The sequence below is a fragment of the Varanus komodoensis genome, unplaced genomic scaffold, assembly GCF_004798865.1.
Source record: "Varanus komodoensis strain SLA01 unplaced genomic scaffold, ASM479886v1 scaffold32, whole genome shotgun sequence".
Taxonomy (NCBI): Eukaryota; Metazoa; Chordata; class Lepidosauria; order Squamata; family Varanidae; genus Varanus; species Varanus komodoensis.
Genome location: NW_025335798.1, coordinates 17879098 through 17901841, shown reverse-complemented (window position 1 = coordinate 17901841; position 22744 = coordinate 17879098). Strand labels below are relative to the sequence as shown.

Below are 22744 nucleotides of genomic sequence, written 5' to 3'. Positions count from 1 at the left end.
CATTTATGTAATAAATGCCTTTCCCCCCTCAGAGTTTAATTTACACAACCTTCATTTCCATTTCATTCTCAGAAAAGCTCTATTCTATTTCACTCTCAGAACTGCTCTATGACCATTTTAGGCTGGCAGTGAGTTGACCAAAGTCACCCTGTGAAGTGTATGGATGAGCACAGACTGCCTGGAGGCAGGACAACCAGTTCTGCCTCCAAGCCACAATACCATGCTGTCTTATGCAATGAGAATCTATAGTTAATTGAAGGTTTCCTGCCTTGTTTCAGCATGCCAGGAAGGCTGGGTGGGAAGATACAAGGTCCTTTTATATTTAAACTTACTAAACCAAGATATGCACATTAAAACTGGTCCTCAGTGTAACCAGATTAAACCATTTTTCCTTCTGAGCTCATAAAAGACAGAAATACAAATTTCAGAACTCTCAGTGGATACAGCCACTTTACATTACCATCCTGTAATATTATTTCTTTCTGATCATATATTATTCTGACATCCAAGACCAATCTAAATACTTTACTGTGCTATGTAAGCTCCATATCTGTCTCTTTAGGCTTCCTCATAAGGGACAAAGAGCAGACTATGCTTTAAACAGTGTATGACACATCACATAGCAAAACTTGGACTGATAAACTTCCTGCTTATCAATGGACACTAGACATTCCTTTCCTCACTCAATTAATCTCATTAACCTAAAAATTTTTAATTAACTTTACTGTAGTCAACACTGCTCATTTTTAACAGGATTGTTCTGAGAGATACAATGAAAATGAAAACTAGTCTGTAATTCTCTAGGCTCATTAAGAATGCAAAAAGTAATTAGCAATGCCTTGATTTTTAAAATATATATATATTTGGGGAAACATCTGTGCTTCTCATTTCTCTGAGCTACTAAAGCAAAGCAGAAGGTTAGGTCAGGCACCAGGCTCAATCTGTTGTTGATAATCAACTTTTTTGCACAGGTTAATTTCAATATCAATCAACATTATGGTCTATACCCTACACATATTTTTGTTCTGTGAGCACAGAAAACTAGATAATCTCCAAATTTATTTTGAAAGCATTTTCTTTGAATGCTTGTGTTCAGGTGCTAGATGCTCGCTCGCTCTCTCTCTCTCTCTCTCTCTCTCTCTCTCTCTCTCTCTCTCTCACACACACACACACACACACACACACACACAATCTTTTCCCATCCACTTCTTTGTTATTCCTCATCAACACAAAGAAAACCAAAGTGATGCATCAGCCAGCTACGAAAGTCCAACACCAAGAGCCCACCATCAGTGAAGGGAAAAAGCTGCAAGCAGTGAACCAATTTACATACCTTGGCAGCACCCTTTCCTGCACAGTGACAATTGGCATCGAGGTCAACTGCAGAATCACCAAGGCAAGCTCTGCATTCGGCAGACTGCAGACCAAAGTGTGGGACCGCCGTGGAATAAGCCTTGCTACAAAGCTTAAAGTCTACTGAGCCGTAGTGCTAACTACCCTGATGTATGCCAGTGAGACTTGGACTGTATACAGGAGGCACACTAGGCAACTGAACCACTACCACACAACTTGCCTCCACAGACTTTTGCGGATCCGGTGGCAGGACAAGGTGCCATACACAGAGGTCCTCTCCAGAGCAGGCCTGCCATCAGTTCACACCCTGCTGATGAAAGCCCAGACACGCTGGGCAGGCCATGTTGCAAGGATGCCAGACCACCGCATCCCCAAACAGCTCTTCTATGGTGAGCTGTCTCAAGGAAAGTGATCACACGGGGGACAAAAGAAGTGATACAAAGACACGCTGAAAGCCTCTCTCAAGTCCCTGGTTATCGACACCACCTCCTGGGAGACCTGGGACAAGACCGATCGACATGGCGCTCGCTGATCCACCAAGGCTGCCAAACATCTGAAGCCAGAAGGACAACAATAGCACAAGAGAAGCGAGCACTCCGTAAAGCCAGAGCTGCAAATGCTGCAACAGTGGTGCCCACACATGTCTGCCTGACATGTGGCAGAACACTCCATGCCCATATCGGCCTTATCAGCCACCTGCAGACACACCGTGGACAGCTCACAACCCATTGGATGTCAAGGTCCTCATTGAAAATGATGGACGAACATCATCATCATCATCATCATCATCATCATCATCATCATCATCTGCGTACTCCTTGAAAATGCAAAAACAGAATGCAAGAAGAGTCTTCCTGGATGATACCAAGAGCCTATCTAGTCCAGTACAAGTTGTATGATTATTTTCATAGATCTGTAGGAAAGTTAAACAATGAGCCTCTTTATTAGCTTACATTTGAGTAGAATAATCCAGAGAACATAGACACATTGCACTTGAGTACTGAATATATGTGTCTGAATAATACCTTTTGGCTGGGACCTGGCCAGAGTTATTCTTCACACAGAAGACCTTCCTGGTCTGTATGCCCACTCCACAGGTGGCCTGAGCATTCCAGTTAATTGTGGCATTCAGCGCTGTAATCAAGATGTTTTCTGAACAGGGACTCCATACAGAAGTTTCCCAGTAGACCTGGTTGCAAGAATGTTCATTACAAAGGCGATATTCTTGGAGTGCACGACTAGGAGGACATGGCTTTCCACCTGTATGGGATGAAAAGCAACACAGCGTGGTAATGGTTTTTTAAAAAAAGTTCTTCCAAACATATTCTTTCCCATTCAGTTCCTTATACTATTAGTTCAGCTGCAACTAAAACTATTCCTGGACAATAAGGTGAACAGTCACACACACAAAAGGAATATTTAACATATTTAATATACTTGCTTTACGGATCTTCAACATATAAAGGAACATTACATGCCATTAAATAACATTTCCATCTTCTCTGGAAATCTATGCACACAGCTTTTAAGTTGCAGAATCTTACTTGTTTCCTGTACAGGCAACACATTGTAAATAGATGCTCAGTGGAGTTACATTGTGCAAGTGCTGATCAGAAATGCTGAAGTAGCTGTGAATAACCAGTGCCTCTGTCACATCAGAGCTAAGAATTGTGATCTGGTTCTACTGCCACTAGAATGGAATTCTGTCTTTTAGCACCAGTTCTTGCAACCTGTGAGCCAATCCTCCACTGAAAATTCATAGGATCATTGAATGCATGTGTGTGTTTTACAAAACTTTAAAATGTAGTGGTGTTGGAGAAAATGGAGCCACAGAAAGCTAATCTCACAAGTTAGCTTGTACAAGTTATTGATACTGAATTCCTTAGCAGGCAATTATTTATCTTTCTCTGACATGCTTACCAACTGGGACAAAATTATAGGAGTACAAGCTTAGATTTATTGCCTTTGCTTTCCAAGACTAAAGTTGTAAAACCCTAGTAAAAATATTTGTGAAATACTGTAGTAGTAAAATAATGATAACTGCACTTGTTTTAAGGGTGAGAAGGGAGCAGTGACAAGGACAAAGGAAACTAAGCAGGTGGCAACACAACTGTATTTTTTCCATTAATAACCAAATAATCTGTAGATAAAACTGCAATGTAACACTGATGCTTTATTTGAGGGGTGGGGAGTAAAAGAAAAACTCAAAATTGTTACATTTCATTCCACAGCTGATACCACTTCACACCAAGAAAGTGTAAATGCATATCTTGTAGATGTGAAGGCACTGTTTGTGTGTGTCGTCTTCAGCTCTAAATGAAAGAAATGGAAATGACAGAACAAAAAGACTCATAGAAGCTGCTTCAGCCTTAGAAAATCAAACTGCAGTCATATGAAACTGAAACACCATCACCCAAAGTGAGGAAAGAGACATTTATTTCTTGAACAAGAGATTGGGAACCAGTGACCTTCCAGAGGGTTAGGCCTAACCCAATCCATCCCCAATCCACCCTGCACGGACACTGGATTGGATGATAGGGATGCAGTCCGCAGGTTCCCCATCCCAGCTTTATAGAATAAATAGACTGGAAGAACATCAGTTTTGACTTTTTAAAATACTGGATGCATGGGTGGGTGGGTGGTAGTGCTGTCACTGCATAAAGACTGTAGGATATTGAGTGGCATACAGGTACTGTAATTAAGTGCCTACAAAGAATTCAAAACTATGCAAGAAACTAGAATAGCAGAAAGAAAGGGCTGTGGAACTCCAGGAACAGAAGCCTTCTGTATATGGTTTTTCTCCTACTGATACCAATGCTCAGGAAGCGGAATACAGTAGCTCCAGGGCCACCCATGTTTAACATCCGTTCTTGACCTGTGCAATGGGGCACAGGAGGGCTGTGGATCTCTTGGAGGCCCAAAGAATTCCTTTCCAATACTACCACCTTTTGGTGAGGGGATCAGCAATATGACTGTGGAGTTTACTGTCGGGGCTGGAGGGGATTCTTCACCCATCCTCTCTGCCTTAGAAAGGAGTGTGGAATCTAGAAAATCTAGACAGCATTTCAGGCTCAGCTAAGAAAGAGCCATTATTGCCTAATCCTACGGAGAACAAACTAGAACTGCACGTCTGTTTTTTGTATATAAAACATTTAGCCCGTTTTCAGAGTTTACAACATTATTTTGTAGAACATTAGTCATTTGGACTAGTTCATGAGTAGTCAGCAATGTTGCATTTTCTGCTTTTCATAATATCCTTGCTTTATGTTCAGCCAATAAAAGATAACATCCTAACCTGTTTTTGCTGATATCTATAAATTGGGAGAAGTGGGACAAGAAGATTACACTGGAGCTTGCTAAATGTATTTCATGGAAAGAAATACTGCTTAAATTGGACATAGTTGGCTATTTAGTTTTAATTCCCTGACTTTTTCTGTACAGAATTAAGCTATGAATATTGACTCTTTCATTCAATATTTAACTCTTCTAAAGTATGAACATTTTTCAAAAATGATATACTAAATTTTAACATGAAAATGTCTAGCTTGGTTAAGTCACTCTTTCTTGTGTGTGTTCTAGTGTTCTTTCCTGGATTTATGGATCTATAGTTACCTTCAATATCACTGGGAATTACTGGGAACATGCATCATCATTTAATTAATTTCTCTGTGTAAATTTATCTTTTTAAAAAATCCAATATTCTGATATATTAAAAAGCTTCATTAAGTCATGACTTCAATGTTATCAGATATAATTTGGCAACACACTGAATTAATGAGTATTTGTACAGAGCTTTGTAGCTGCATTTTTTTCCAAGAGATAAGGATTATTAATTACTATTATTATGATGCAATGGGAGACTAATCCAAATGGGTCTCTAAGGAAATGGGGAGCACACACATTCTTGTAAACCCAAAGCACAGCAACACTAAACACTGTATCACATCCTACATATTTATGCACCACATTTTACTTTTCAGAAATGTGCATCTTATAATTCTAACCATGCACATTCATTCTTTCCAAATGCAGATTTTATTTTTTTAATTAATGATAGCATCAGGACCCACTATTAAGCTAATGCATTCATCAAATGTAAAATATTAATGATTTTTGTAGTGGTGAGGAAACAAACTAAAATCATACTAAAAGATTCAAAGACATGAAGAAAACTGAGAGCAGAGTTCCAGTGCAGTTTTTCAGACATTCTTCATCTGCTGCAAATCTCAGATTACCTAACTTTTTGAACCCTGTTTAGTTATTTCTGTACCATTTAGTATCCTAAACTCTTTAAGTGGTTTGCATTCAATATAAAATGCAGTATAAAACCAATGTAAACATGGCTTAAGAACAAATAAAAAACTATGACTAATTAAAAACATTACAGCAAGGCTATTTGAGAATAAGTGGATCCCCAGCTGCAGTAGAAAGGCAGAATACAACACAAATAAACAAAATAAAAACAATGAACTAATATGAAGAAAGTAACGTTTCTCAGTTGTGGCAGCTTAAGTGAATGTTTCCTGGACTCAGTTTGTTTGAAAAGAAAAACTATACAGCACAAGCCTCTGAAAGAGAAAACCTGGCCCTTAATGAACAAGGGCAATTTCTTGCTATGCCCTGCTATGAAAAGCAGAGGCAAGAAACCTGTCTCAGCCGAAGAGCCAAATTCAATTGCACAAAAGCTCTGGGGAGCTGCATTCCAGTGGCAGGAGGGCAAAAGGGCTGAGATCCAAACTACCAAAAATGCCAGCCACTTTTAAAGTTCCTACTGTCAGTAAACTAACCTTTAGAACAGGCATTTCAAAGTTTTGGAAAGGGGTAAAATGCCCTGTGTGCACCGTAAAAAATAACTGGAAGGAAGAAGTTGGGAAAAGGAGGTGGGAGCAGGAACAGAGGAAACAGCCACCTGGAGAACCTCAGGTGTCTGGACTGGGACCCCAAGATGATCAGGTTAAACTCTTGGACCTGAGATTGTCCACTGCTCCTGCAAGGAAAGAAACAAGTAGCCATATGAGCTCTGTTACTCACCTTCTCCTGGTAATGCCAGTATAGACCTGGTTCTGCTTTGCTTCCCTTCTGCATTCTTACTGGAACAGGAGTGGGAACAAGATGACCATGGTGACCATTCTGTCACAACACAGTCCATTCCACAGGGCACTTCACACGTTGCAGTTTTGGAAGGTGAAGGAGCATCTGCACAGAAGTCAGCCAATACATCTTCACCTAAAATCAACACAAAAATAGGAAAAATGTAGATTAAGATGAAAAACCACGTTAAAAGCAGTCAAGAAGTATCCGTACGAATGAAGGCAGGCTGAGGACCTCTTATCCGTACACAGAGCTACTGCAGCAAGTCATCTCTTTCTTCGATTTTCACTAGCATGCCCTGTGCTCAACCCACAAGCTTCTCTGTTGCAGAATATCAGGGAGTTCCTTGTTTGGTCTTTTGGAGTTCACATCTGGAATTTGTCCTTCCTACAGATTCGTACAATACTGGTGGGAAAAGGCCATTTCAACACAGTTTGAACTTATTTTTTTAATCATGACTGCCATGTGTAATGCCACCTTATTTTTAATCTTGTATCGGCCATGTGAGGAACATCAGACTGCCATCAAAAAGGGCAGTCCTGTGTCATGTTTCCTGTACCCCATCCATAATGCCTAGTGCAATCCATTCTTCTGCATCAGAATGAACACGGTTATGCTTAATGTTTCATTGCTGTCACACCACCTAATTGCCTGCTACTGGCAGGAACAAGGAAACTGCTAGATTAAGGATGTCAAGACATGGCTTAAGTTTATTAAATGCTATGAAGGTAAGAGATGAGGGGCAATGTAAGAAAAGTTATGGTGGATCAAAGCAAAGTTTCTACTAGGTTAGCATCTTGTTTCCCACATCCTCAAGTAAGACATGAAGACAATAGTCCATTCCTATTGTTGCTTCCTAATCAGTGCTTTTGCAGCTTAGGGGTTGGCATATAGGTATCAAAAGTACTAACTCTTCCTCCATTTTCATGTAACCCCATTACAGGAACATAAGAAATGCAAGTACTTCCTTTTTTCCCTGGCAGACTTTTATTTTTCCTCATGTTTGGTTCCATCCCGGGAAGCTGTTTTATTCACAGAGATCTTTGTTTTACCACTTCTCCCCTATACACACATGCAGGAGACATTCCATATTTTTTTCTTTCTTTTTGTTGACCTTTAGAAAATATGGTGAAGCATTTCTTCAACATTTATTTTCTAGAAACTAGATACCCCATAAAGATCTGAAATGTATACAGGAGTGTTGAGGAAATATGTTTAGTGAGCCGTAATCCTTAATTTGATATTCAACAAGCTGGATCTATACTTAGTCATGAATAACTTAAGTTCCATTGATTTCAATGGCTTTCTTTTAAATATAACTATATCTGGATCCAACCAATAAATACTTATACCAATACCAATAAAAATTCTAATAAAAGTTTGTATCATAAGTTGGGAGAGTAATTGGAAAGATTTGTCAAATGTTATCCTTTGGTACATTCTGGTACAGCTTCACATATTGATACATTTGCAAATAAAGAAAAAAGGCAGAGAACAAGACTTGATTATGGGTAACATCTTCCTGAATGATTCCCATGTTTTAGCACTTTAAGGCTGAAATCTATACTAAAAACATTTTCACTCTGAATGCCTTCCCCACCCTGAAGGATATTTTGAAAGCTTTTGTTATCTTTAATGAACCCCTGTCTGACCCAACAAATAGGCAATCAGTTACATTTGGAGGGGAGGAAGCAATAAAATGGGGAACAGCAACTGCAGAAAGCAACAGCTCTTCATTGGCAACCAGAGCTGTGCCTCTCGTGAAGCTGCCTGGCATATAATTATATTGTAGAGGGTAAGGATCTCTGTTGCTTTTGCATGGCAACATTTATATCCCAGGCTGCGAATAAGACAGACAGGCTGCCAAGGGAAGTGCTTAAAGCTGTCAATTGTGCAACAGTAATTTCTGCATTTATATTCCTAAATGAGGACAGCCTCATAGTCCCTGAGGTACAAATAAAACTTTTCAAGCATATTATGGGGAGTAATAGAGAGAATCGAGCAGGCAATCATGCTACCAGATATGTTTTCAAATAATTTTTTCCTAATCCCCTCTCTCCAGGACTTGCCTCTGCTGATCAGACAAAGCTTGACTCGTCTGATCACTATATTATTATTATTATTCTAGCCTGCTGAATGATGAAATAAATTTGAAAATCCCTCTTCTACAGGAAGGCCTCTCATCACAAGTGAATATCAATCTCTTTCAATGACGCGTTTGGCAAGATTCTCTCACTGCACCTACAACCTGTGCTTAATCATTCTCTGAGAATGGGCTGTTTCAGCAGCAGTTCGCTGGGTGTTCACGTCAACATGACAGCTGAGCAATTGGTGGGATGCGGGGGGAGAAGGGGAAATCTTAAACCACACACCAATTATGTGCTTGCCTCCATAAGTCATTCTGGGATGTCAGTCATCACAAGCATTTTGACAGCCTACCTGGGTGGCAGCCGTTACCACAGCTTTGCGAACAGGGGTCAAGGTGGAATCTGTGAGAAATTGCCTTCAAAGAAAAGGCAAGACAGGACAGTTCTAATTCTTTAGAATAGCAGAAGTGAGGAGAAGGTGAAGGGGAAGGAGAAGGAGAAGGAGGAGAATATGCTCCACTACTCCTATTTATAGGAATTGAACAAATAGTTCATGTCTGCCAGGTTTATGGGCTGCAGTAGCCAGACTTCTTTCCCATTTTTCTCAGCCACAATGGAATGAGTGACCTGGATTTAACACTTGTCATTATCGATGTGGGTGGTGCCCAAAGACAGCTGATGGGTAGGGATGGAAGAAATCCAAGTCAGCCTTGGAGGAAATACATACTTTTGTTTTCATGTAGATGAAAGGGATGCAACAAAAAATCTCTTGGGATCTTTTTGTGCTTTGTTTGAGGAAAAAGTACTGCCCCATCTACAAGCAAGATCAGATCTTACTGAAGCAAATGAAGTTAAGTGGATTTTGGATTGCAAGTAAGCATGGTGAAAAGTAAGTTACTGCATCAAAGGCAGCACTGAATGTCATCTGCTTCAAGACAGATTGCAGGCATACTTTGAGAATAATTTCAGAACTGGTCTGGGCTGTTTGCCAAATAAATTATATAAACGCTTTGGTTTAAAATGAGCATACACTGAAACCGTAAAATGGCTAAGGAAACTAGAAATACATTGGTTATTAGGCAATGACTGGTACCAGTCCATCATACCTTGGACTCACCCATTTCTGTACCAGATAAAAAGTATCATGATGTTATTCCATCATATGGAATGATGGTGAATGAACCTTGCAGGCAAGATTCAATGATAGTCAAAGGAGGTGCAAAAGCTGCCTAAGAAGAATTCCTAATTTTATCCAGATGAGTTTTGCTTTATTCTTCAGATGATATGATTGAATGGAAGTACCTGAATTAATTTTACTATTGCCCTGGGTGAAATTTGGTGGCAAGTCTACACTAATGCAAGCTCTGTCATGACGCTAAGTTGGCTTGATGCTCAAAGTTGTGTCCTATCTCTGGCTGGACCATGACTATGCTCCTGCTAGATACAGGCTTGCTATAATAACTACCTACACTGTAAGGACCAGGGTTTTAATCCAGCAGAGACTGGAAGAAGGAAGCATTTCTACCAATACCTGTCACATTCTGTAGCTTCCTATGCTGTGTCCCATGAAGTTCTGCATGACTTTGCAGCCTCTGGAGCAGATTTGGATCGACAAATTGGGAAGGGACAATGTGTGAAAATTTCTCCCCTTGTTATGATATTTTATCTTTGATAAGCATATTTAGGAAGCCTTTAGATAACAGTTAACTGTCTAACAGTAATTGACACCATTCAAACAAAGAGTATGCCAACAATTGTTTTATGTGGGTCCACATTTAGTTCTGTGCTAACAAGAATTAGAAGAGATTGCCCAGTTCTGCTTTTTCTCATTTTTATTATGGATATAAATTGTCAGTAAAGCAGAGATGCCAAGCCACAATGGGGGCAGGATTAATCCTCCCACACACACACACACTGCTGAGGTGCTCTGCAAGCTGAATGCTATCAGTAGGCATAACCACTTCCACCAATGTCATCTTAATTTCGGGAGAGCATTAAAAAGGGAGGTCAACTGAATCCCGGCTTCTATACATGGAGCCACTCAGCCCATACCAGGAGGAGCAGAGATTCCTCCCTGCATCAGTTGAGTTTCCTGCTGCTATTATCTCCATCTGAGCAGTGATTCCTACCAGGGTGTGTATGTCTTCCAAACCCTTTCTCCAGAGGAACCCAAGGAGCCAGACACAGAACTAGAGGTTCTACATCTGTGGCCTAAACCATCAGAATGCAACCTGTATATTCTAAAACAATTCAGAGCTCTCCAGACATCACCTCAAAACTCCCTTCTATACTTTCTTGCCCTGAAGACATAGCCACTACTTTAATCTCTGATTCTGAGGAAGGTTCCATGGAAGCCTCTCCTGTACCTATGCCACAAAGGAATATATGATTGAAGAAATACCCATTAGTCCTTTTAGAAGTACAGGAGTGAAGTCAAAGGAAGTTGAGGCTCAAAGAGTCAACTACAGTATTTTGCTGCAACAACTCTTGACTTCGTGGTACCTTGCTTTGATGCCCTTACACCGAGGAAGCCTTACTCTGCTTCCTTGCAGCCTCAAGCCAAGTAGGGCAAAAGTAGTCTAAAAGAAGAACTTTCCTCTGAATAGCAACTCTGAATAGGCTATTTGGCTAACAGACACACATGGTTGGTAGGCTTCTAGATAAAAGGTGATATGCACACAACACCCAAGTTTATTGATTGCTCCTGCATGTAGACATTATTTCATATTCTAATAATCTTCTATGTAACTTAGTTTACTGTCAATTAAGCTCACAGTCTTAATGACCTCATTGTTACTAAGCATTTCTATTAGGCAAAAGCAAGGAGGTACCTATTCTTAATTTAGATAATGAGTTCTAAATTAATGCAATTTTGACAAGTGCATACTCAAAGTTTACTATCTGTAAAGTGTTACATGAGTAAATCTAGTTAATGCTTTATGCTTCTTAACACAATTATGGACCATTAACTGATAAGCAAAACTTTGAGTACACTTTTGACTTTGAATGATGGATTGTCCATCCAAAAAGCTTCAGATAAACTTCTGATCTGGACCATTAGGTTTATAGCTCTTCATTACTCAAATAACTTCCTGACCCAAGAGAGAGTACGTTACCATCCAACACTCTTTCTTATTTAGTGTCTATTATCCATACCACCTTGTGAGCGTGTTCCTATAAATCAACCAGAATTTATTGTGAGACTCCCTTTGACTCTTGTATTCCTTCCTTTTAAAGCAACCATTGCTTTATTCAAGTTTATTTAAAATGCCAGACTCTTAATTCATTTTCATTAGGCTCCACAATTAGCATTTAATAATAAGACTTCTGATATTCCAGGGAGGCACGTTAGCAGTTCCTCAGCTGCCTCTTTACCCATGCCAATGCAGGACAAGGGCTGCTCCACGGAACCCAGGCCTCTGTGGGCAAGCGCTTCCACTGGTGCAGGAGTGCACTGGCAGGCAGCGGTGCCAGCGCCACAGCAAGCTGTGTGATCTTGGACGAGTGGCACTTTGATGCGTGGACACATGTGCCCCTTCCCCAGGTGACAGGTGCCACGAGGGAGAAGCAGCTGGATGGAACCCTTTCTTCCTATAGTCTTCGGATGTTGTCTCCATCACTAGTCCTTTACTCTCCTTTTATCATGTCCTTGTGTGATGACAGGCTTAGAGCGTTTATATCAGCATAAACTTTTCAGAGCTTTCTCTTTGGCAAACAGGTGAACATGTTTGTCATTGAGCACATGGATAAAGCCACCCTTTAGCACAGGAGTTGGCAACCTTAAAGAACCTTAAAGAGTCGGCAAACACTCAAAGAACCATTTGGACCCGTTTCCCTCAGAAGAGAAAACACCAGGAGCCACAAAACCCTTTTGACATCTAAAATGAAGATAACGCTGCATATATCGTTTTTTACCTCTCTGCTATGTATAAAAAAACTACAGTGTGTTGAATTTATGAAATCGATGAATGATTCTTTTATATAATCTCCATCTGTGAATGGCTTCCAGTGCCTATTTCCTGAGTGGCCATAAGACTAGCACATGTAGCTGAATTTGCAGACTTAATCCACTTCTTAAAATGATTTTTGCTCAGATCAACCTTCCGCATCAGTTCCGAAATGGCTTTTTTTCTCTCATCGCCATCCGGATTATTTTTCAGCAAAGGCTGTGTGTTTATTCTGGAAATGTCTTGCAACAATCAACTTTTTGTTGTTTGCCAATTTCTCACAACATATTAAGCATGCTGGTAAACCAGTCTTGTCAACAGTGAAAGCAAATTAATCTGCCCACATACCATTAAATGTTTTGTTTTCTTCTGAAACTTTTCTTTCCTTGGATTTATCCATGGTTGGCCTACCGGGGGTCGAAAAGCTCAATAGATCACGTGCCAGTGGGTGTCACACATTGGCGGTTGTGACGCATATTTTGAGTGACAGGGAGCCGCAGCAGAGGGATGAAAGAGCCACGTGCGGCTCCAGAGCTGCGGGTTGCTGACCCCTGCTCTAGCCTTAAGTAGGAGAACCAAGTCAACTCCAGCTCCTGTTTCAATCTGTGTACCAAACAACCAGGCAGAGAAGCCCTTCCCCTCCACAAGAATTTCACCTCTCTTCTCCTGCTGGTGTGGTAGGGAGATGTCTTCACTGGAGACAACTTTTCTCCTTATCCCCATGAGTTGGTGGTGATATTTCATTTTTTAAAACTAAAGAGCTGTAGAAGAAAGTTTACATCCTCATCTTGGCCCTAAATTAGCCAAATTGCAAATTACAGAAGGATACAAATCCAAATTCTACCCTGGCTTGCTCTTTGTGAAAAGGTATATCAACAAAAGGATGTAGAGGGAAAAGGCTGACTTTGTTACAACATTCCAACTATAAAGGGCAGCAAGAGAGGCGCATTGAGCATTGAGGAATATTACCTAATGGACTGTAGACACTCTTGGATGACATCCATTTCAACTGGGTTCAGGCCTGTTGGAATGGCATACAGCCTTGCTCACCCTGTATGATGACCTACGCCAGGAGCAAGACAGGGGGAGTGCAACCTGGTTGATACTGCTGGAACTTTCAGAGGCTTTCAATACCACTGACCATGATATCCTTCTGATGCACCTGGCTGAGTCGAAGATGCAGGGGACTGCATTGCAATGGTTCTGCTCCTGCTTGGAGGGCCATCTCCAGAAGGTGGTACTTGGGGAAAATTGTTCAGCCCATGGATCCTCCAGCAGGGAGTTCCTCAGGGGATTGTTCTGTCCCTCATGCTATTTAACTTCTACATGAAATGCTGAGTGGGGTCATTCAGAGTATTGGAGTGTGTTGCCATCAGTATGGTGTTGTCACACAGCTCTATTTCTCCTGTTCATCATTTGCGGGTGAGGCTGTGGATATGCTAAACCAGTGTCCGGCTACGATGAGGGACTGGATGAGGGCTGCTCTTGAAGATGATTCAGAATCTGCAGCTGCCGCAGCATATGCTAGTCAGATTAATGACAGGGACAGGGTCCAAACATGTAAAACCAGTTCTGGCCTGCCTGCATTGATTGGCAGTATGCTTCCATTCCCAATTTATTGTGCTTCTCTTAACCTATAAAGCAGTACATGGCTTGGGACCAGAATACCTTGGGGAGTGCCTCTCGCAACCCCAATCTACCCAGGTATTGCACCCAACCTCTGGACCCTTTCTCCAGCTGCCAACTCCTCAAGAGTTTCAGAGGGTGGCAACTAGAAAGAGGGCCTTTGCTGTGCCCCTCCCCCCATCTTTGGAACAACCTCCTTGCTGCATCCCGCCCGGTGCCAAATTTCCCATTTTTTGGCACCAGGTTATTTATTTATTTATTTATTTAAACAACTTATATGCCGCCCCATCGCATGAGCCTTGGGGCAGCTTACAATCATAAAATCCCGCATAAAATACATAAATAAATAAATAATTTAAAAAATCATCAAACCATTGAAAAAATTAGGTTAAGATAGCCCTCTTTATGGAGGCCTTTAAAGACCTCCCTCGTCATTTGGGGTCCTGACACAGTTAGCCAGATGCTTTTCTTTTATTCTTGGCTGGGTCTTTTTAATTGTCTTTTAATGATTTTATGCTATTTTAAATAAATTTTAATTCTTGTAAATGTTTTTAATCTATTATATTTATTGTTTTTATACTTTGTTGTAAACTGCCCGGAAATCTTTGGCTATAGGCAGTATAGGAATGAAATAAAAAACAACAAGCAGGTGAGATATTTGCTTAGCCATCAAATGAGCTAAGTTAGGCAGCAGACCTCTGTCACCATGAATACCTCAAAGGAGCTACTGCCTGAGATGTATGGCACACAGCCTCTCTTTCATCCTGTTGCTCTAGGAGAGATGGAACTATATATTATTTTGCAACCAAGCCCTGAAACACAGAAGATCCTAATTTGCACATAAATGACTCACACCACATTTTTGCTTCTTTAATGACATGCTGTCCATCAATATTACTCCTTGTATCTGTTCATGTTCTCCATGTAAAATAATGAAACAGTCATTAAAATACCATGCCTGCTGTAAAATTTTATATCTCATTTAAATCTTGGGAAACAATGCCAATAAACCTTGAGTAACTGCTTGTCTATAACAAAGATGTCAGTAGACAGTAGTAAATTTAAGAGTGGGGGGGATCAAAATTGCCATTTGCAAACTCACTAATAGCAATTTTAAATCTTTCAGGATAAATAGTCTAACAGGCAAAAATACTTCCCCAGATATCTAATTAGCTAATGGAACTGTTGCATTTAAACACTCCAGAGCAATAATAATACAGTTTAGGAATGAAAGATTGATTTGATATAGCCATTTGTAATGTACTCAGTTCTCAGTAATGTTGCCATTGACTTTTTCCATAATAAAATACAAAATCAAATTCTAGCAAGCCCAAGTATAAATTTACAGCACAGCACATTGCATTGCCAACGGAGAGGCTATGTCACACTTGTTAGACATTTCTACCTGGGTGCTGACTTTGGCTAATGCCAATCCGTTGTTAAGGACTTCAGTGAGAAGCAGTGTCAGTTTGTCAGTGTAACCAGCAGGCTGAGAAATAAAACAAATTGCTTTGGCCCATCGCTATTTCCATAATAAGAGAAGAAGAAGAAAAGACCAGCAAAGAGAAGAACAGCGGGGGCAGGAAATGTCAGGGAGGAAATCAAAGCAGTAAAACCTAACGTACAACAAAGAGAAAGCTAAAACTGCACGAATGTTTCAGCATATATACATGAGGTCCAAGGGAATGGGTAACAATATGAGTTAGAGAAATAGGAGTCACTTTTTAAAAAATGGCTCTGCTGATTCAGACAATGTATAATCAACTAATGCAATTCACAGCTAGGAATTGCCATTAGCTTAGATAACTTTAAAAGGGATTAGAACATTTCAAAGGGTTGCAGACAGTTGGTGTGCCTCCCGTGACCAAAGACTCTTTGCTCCAGTGAAGAATTTCATAAATGGAGCAGAAGGCAAGCAATTTCCACTCCAGCCTGCAGCCTCTCCCTGGCACCAAATTCCATGCTGTTCCAAAGGCTCCCCCAACCATCCAAAGCAGATTTTGTGGTGGGGGGGTTGCCTGGGGGAATTGCATGATTATCTTTCTCCTCATTCTATTAGTGGAAGCTTCCACTGGATGAGAGAAAATTTGTGAACAGAGGAGCATCCATCTGATTCAAACTTTAGATAACAGGTTTACCAATGGCTAAAGCTGGGGGCACAGGAGGGAATCCAAAGTTCCCAAGCAATATGTCACTGAGGACCAACACCTGGGAGGCACCAGCAGGAGACATCAGCTGTTTTCTAGCTCCTCCTGCTAAATTTCTCACAGAAATCTATCTGGCTTTTGTGGGACATTATATAAACCAACAAGGCTCTTCTTAGGTTCTGGACAATAGCAAAAAAGTCTTTCAATTCAAGGCACACAAAGTAAATAAAATTCCATCAAGAACTTGTGCCTTCACAAGTTGTGTCTAATAGTATCTGGCTGTGACTCTATTAGGAGGGAGGGGCATGCTAAAGACGCCTTGTTCTCTTATATCCATGAGGAAAGACATCAGGAAGCCAGGCACTCACCAGGCCTCTTTATTGCCAGTTACACTTCCCTCTGTCTCCTCACTCTGACCCACAACGTTATTCACTGCACTCCTACCTCCGAAATATTCTTCACCTGCAACCACATCATCTGTGCAAGGGCCTATGAGAGATTCTGTGGAGATGATTTATAGCTACAGCTCACACAACATGCTAATCTTCCCCAATGTGTCCAGGCATTTCAGAAACTTTAGACACGGCTATCAGAATTTAAAGGGGACTCAAAGATGATTACATAAAGACATTCCAACATTGCACCTTGGAATAAAAAAGATAAAAATAATGGTATGCTAAGGACAACCAGCTGAAAGAGGAGAATGACAACTGCTGGAGATGTTCCTTATTTCAAAATAATTATGCCTTACTGAATTTCCAGTCATTGAACCTACTTTTAACAAAGCCTAAATGATCATCCACCCCACTTCTCTTCTTTCTTATCCTGACTCCTAATCTCTTTACTATCTTTGCCATGGTCATCTGGTGTCCCCTCCTTGGGGTCTTTTTCAGGTCCACTGTTGTGTGGCTAAGTTCATCTTTCTTCTTCCAGGTCTCCTGCAACAGCTTCTTTATACATTTTGTTCCTCCTGGTTGGCACTTCCAAAGTGTTTGCCCTTGGATACATTCCTTTTGCTCTATTTTCTCCCTCTTGTATTATCTTTTGGTCTATCACTTTTTAAGTTGATGTTCTGCCACTTTAACTTTCAATTAAAGCCTTCTCTTTAGCCTTTGGAACTTTTTATGGTGACTAATTGCCTTTCTTATATAATTGCTTCATGGGTAACCGATCCTTTTCTTAAACTGACCTTGATGGAACTGGTTTTTTCATAATTTCTTCACAACAAATTTTCTTCTCCCCAACTCTTTTTGAACCTTAATAATTTGATGATTCACCATTCATTCCACTTTTCTTTCCACAAAATCTGTGTATAAACAGTACTCTATCTCCTACTTTGTGGACTCAGCCCAGAGCTAAATCACATCACATACTAAAACCCAGAGAATATCTCCATTAGGAGGGCTTTCCTGTACAATCCCATGTGGCTTTCCGTTATTGCTTATCCAGCTCTGCCACAGCACACCACATATCCCTCAATCCTTTCTACCTCACACCTTGACAGTGGTGCTGAAAGTTCAAACAACTCAGCCACTGTTTAGCTAAACATTATTCATTGAACCTGCTCTACACATGTAACAGAATGGAGTGGCGGGCAGATGGCGCCACTCTAGGCCCTGTGCCATTTTGTCTGCCCCCTTCTGAATCACAAATACACATTTCAAAATCGAAGTAAGAATTTATCTTACCCAGCTTTCTACTTACAAGTAATTGTGGGGTGTGGGTGTACGTGTGTACAGGATCGTACTCAATAAGGTGGCCCTCTGCTTCCTCCATTTAATTCTGCAGCATATCAAGAATTTCTGAGCTGGGCAAATAAGAAAGAAGAAGGAGCGCTCTAGCCCTCCCGCTCCATCACTGGATTGTTGCCCTTGACTCATGGATGAAAATCTGTGCTGTGGCTCACATGGAGAGCTTCCAGAGAGAGAAGCAGCCGTCCTCTGCAGACATGGCTGTCACCCTCCAGAACAGGGCAGGACTGGAGCACTCCATCTCCTAACGCTCCCCCTGAAACTGTGCAGTTTCAGAATGCCTGTACGGGGCTACACACAAGGATGACTTCATCCCAATGGTTCGATGGTAGGCTTTCCTGGCTAACACTGGTAGTTTTGATGTATCATGGCAATGAGTATACTCAGTGCTTTTTTGGTAAGAAAAAAGGTGCCAGAACTCATGAAATTATTTACCTTGTGCAGGTAGTCAATCACTGTACACACACTTCAATTATGTAACGAAGCATAGCGGTCGCCATCTGCAGTAAGCACTCAGCACGCGACCACACAACCGATCACAAGCCAAGCAGCACCACAAACCGAGCAGCGCCATCACAACCAGCGCAGACGAAGTGCGCATGCATCAGATTCGACACACAAGCAGCCCGCATGCACTGTTTTAATGATTTTGCCGCCGACCTGCTACGCTCGACAGGGCGATTCGAATCCACGTGGACCAAACATCAAATTTTCAAAAGTTACTTTTAAAACTTGGAAAATCCATCGAAAAAAGGTGCCGGAACTCCGTTCCAGTGCGTTCTATGACAAAAAAGCACTGAGTATACTTGAGGCTTGACTATGTCTCTAAGAACCTGTACTAACAGATGAGATTGATAGCCGGCTCCAACAATATAATTAAAATTCTTAAACTTGCTACTTTCCCACCTATTTTCCCGCTTCCAATTTCTTGCTACAAACACATACCTAGAAAGATAGAAAGAAAATTTAGTTTACATAAAGAATGGGAGGAATCCACATGGTTGCACAAATAGCTTGTGTTGGCAGAGTTCCTATTTCCCAAAACACTTGAATGCTAATGATACTTAATAACTATCAATATCACCTAGACTTTTGGGGTGGAGAAGAAATACCCCTTCCAAAAACAGCTTTGACTGCACCTCCAAAATATAAGGATTAGTGGGAGGAGGGGGGTTAAAAATAGCATACTGAGATGAATGCAAGCTTTTCAAAACAACATATAGTTAAAAAAAAAACTACCAACTGATTTTGGCCGTTTCTGCACATCTGAAATTCTTTCAAGGGTAAATATTTGAAGTTTATGTGGTGCATATTAAAGTCTAGTTAAACTAGAAGAGCTGTGTTGTATCATTCTTTAAAGCATACTGATAAAAATGACATAATTTTAGTCTGTGTTAGTGATGACTGATAGAGATGAAGTCACCATTCCATATGATATACAGATGGCGGGAGAGCAGGACGCAAACGAGAAAACAACAACAGGCATCAATGCGCTCTTGGAGAGCAATGCACCCCACTGAAGCCCCTTTTTAAAGGAACAGATTTTCCTACTTGCAGCTGGAATTACTCTGAAATAAGCTTCCACTGGTGCGGAAAGCTGTGCATTTACAGGGACTGCTTAGTGTGTTGAGTATGTCAGAGCCTACCTATGCCTTATCATCAGACTCCTTGGCAGATTCCTTGCCATTTGCTGCATGTCCCGTGGCAGGCCATTTGTGGTGATACCTGTGGCTATCAGATCGCCACATGTGCCCATGACTCAAAAAGCTTGTCCACCCCTGCGTTAATCCCTCTCACAGCAAGATCCTATGCATGTTTACCCAACTGCAGTGTGGCTTGCCTCCGGCCACAGTCATGCAATCTGAAGAAGGACAGTGATGTCCTGGAGGAAAACAGCTTGATGGGGTGCATTCATCAAGTTTTGGATATGACAACTGTACTGATACTATTCACCCCTATTTGCTCTTTTCCCTCCCCTTGATTTTTTGTTGTGGGAAGATGTTGAGATGCATGTGTTGGGTGAGTTTCTGTCAAGATTTAAATGTTATTATGTAAAATTAAATAAAGATGTATACTCTTTTATACATTAAATGTGAGCTCAACCAGGATTCATCCCTTATTTCATTCAAATAACTGGGACTGCATTGCTGTTCCATTTAATGAAAGTTAGTAATCAAAATCCCAGTCCATATTAACAACCTGTGAAAATCTTGCTAGCCAAATTTCTACAAGTATTTTAAAATGGGAAAATCCCGATAAATGTTTGGAATTAACATCTAGTGAAAATATCTACAATGCAATTGCAGCAAAAAGAATTAACATGCACAGACATATAATTGCCCTGCACATGTGAGATAAAGTAGCAACTTTGGAATGGCTGGTATCTTAAGCGGAAGGATGTGAATGGGGGTGCCATAATGCAAAACAGTTTATTCTGTGCAGGCAAGTTTATTCATGTGCAATGCAAACAGAACAGGTCGATCTTATTAGGACGGGAGGCAGCTACAATCCTGTGTCATCGTCTGCTTGCCAAAGGACTTATTTGAGAATTTTAGTCAACACAGCTTCCTCAGTGTTCATCTTTGTTTTGGGATGATTATATTGTCTGGGCTACAGTGTCACTGTTATTAGTGACTCTCCCTCACAAAAGACATTTCCACCCTAGTGTGTCTCCTTCCACTGCAACAGATAAAAGTCCGACTTACATGCAAGCTCTGTGACCAGATGCCAAGGCAGAAGAGAGCTTCCCATCCTTGGGCGTCTGCAGGGGGAAGAGGCCAGTTCCCAGCAACGGCACAGGCATGAGCCCACACTGCTTACAGATGTGCTCTATACTTGGCACTTATTTCTAGAATAGTCCCAACACCATCTTAAATTCTTCCACGAAGTCTCAGCTATGCAACTAGGATCCCCTTTTTCCTCACTTGAGACAGGGGCACCTTCTTAGATAAAGAGACGTGTTTCGTTTTAGTTGAATAGCTTCATATACATTTTTAAAAAATAATATAAAATGAAGCACTACACCACAACATAAAAGTTAATCTTTGGGGTGTGCTTTTACTTTGCCTCTGAGCCTGCAATTTTAATTACATCGTTAATAATTATGCCATCATTTATAGCCCACACTGCATGATTCTTAAGGAGGCATTTAAGGAGTATTAAATACCAAAGCAGCTCCATCTTCTATAACCAGTCTACCGGTTATAACAACCCTCTAATCCTACACACTACTCAGTTATATGATGGCATCTATAAAATCAGTCATAGCTAGGGATCATTTACAATACCATAAAAAGGAAACAGTCCACCTGGAAAAGGATATTTTGTTTTTCATGTGCAAGCTTAAGATAGCAAAAATATAAATAAATAAACACATAAATCTGAGCTAAACATTTAGAACTTCCACTCAGTCTTCTTTAAAAGAAAAAGCCATGGGATTGTCTACTAGGTTGAAATGCTTAAAGTACACTACACTAGAAAGCCATTAGCTCCATATAAGGAAGGTTCAGCTGTTTGCTAGAAAGCGCTCCACAGAAAAAAATATGTCATGGTTAGAGTACTGGACTAGGACTGGGAAGACTCGGGTTCTAGACCCATTCTGTCATGAAACTGGCTGCCAGTCTGGACCAGTCACTGACGCTTAGCCTAACCCACCTCACTAGGTTGTTGTGAAGATGCAATAGGGGAAAAGGATCACATAAGCCACCTTGGGTTCCTTCCTAACTAATATATGTGGAGATAAATTGACGGTCTCATCGTGTAATGCTCACGATACCTCCAAACTCCTGGTTTGGTTATCCACCCTCCCCACACATTGACCCACCCTATTACATAATGAACCTCTTTTTCTCACCCTCTTGTTTCATTCCCACCACATTCAAACAGTTTACTATTTTGCCTATACTTGAAAAGCCATCCTTTCACCTAGGGATGCATGAGGCATACAATAACAGGGTCAACATCCAGTGAGTTTCCATAATTCACTTTCCAGGATTCTGGTGTGCCAATCCGGTGCTACTGCTAACTTGCTGTGGTTTGTTTGCACACAACATATTTCATGCCCACGGTGGGACAACTGGGGGTTTTCTTGTAGACTTCCCTCACTAATACAACAGTTATTTTTACACATTTCAAAAAAATGCTTAGAAAATATGTACAAATTACACCATCTGAATGCATTAGAAGCCAAAAACCAAGCTATATAATATTGGGCTTCCAATCTGCATAAATCATTCAAAGTGTACACATTTTCTCAGTGTTTTTGTTTTTTGTTTTTAATTCAGAATATCAGCCTGGAGACAGAAGTGTGATAAAAAAAACCCAGTCTCAGTCCACTTCCAATCATCAGACTGGAAACAGGCAGGAAATCCTGCAAACTCAAATGATCTGGATTTTCCATTGTCAACACATCTTTGCTTCCCAACAGTTGCCACTTCCTGTTTCTTCTAGCCTTTGATTGTCCCTCCTCTCTTGAGGTTTTCCAAACTGACTCCTGTCTTCAGCATTCCACTGAGACTGTGTCATAAAGATCTGCTCATGGCCAAAGTCAAAGTCCTCTCTACTGAAATAACTGTGTTTCCTTAACTTCTCTGCTACAGTTGATTAACCTTTTTTGCTTGAAGCCATTTATTCGTTAGATCTCTGTGATTCTGTCAACTGGCTCTGTTCCTAATTCTCTAATCACTCTTCCTATGTTTCCAAAGAGGGAAGTTCATCCTCAGATTTTTTTTTTTTTCTTTCCA

General features: G+C 40.8%; 1 protein-coding gene across 1 annotated transcript in view; it reads right to left on the bottom strand.

The window, feature by feature from the left end:
- The window catches only part of THSD7B (thrombospondin type 1 domain containing 7B), a 393302-nt gene that overhangs the window by 196777 nt on the left and 173781 nt on the right, over positions 1-22744 (bottom strand). The window contains exons 7-8 of the mRNA XM_044438217.1: positions 6385-6579; positions 2379-2613 (exon numbers count right to left, since the gene is read on the bottom strand). Of these exons, the coding sequence (XP_044294152.1) occupies positions 2379-2613; positions 6385-6579 (430 nt within the window). The remainder of the gene's footprint in view (positions 1-2378; positions 2614-6384; positions 6580-22744) is intronic.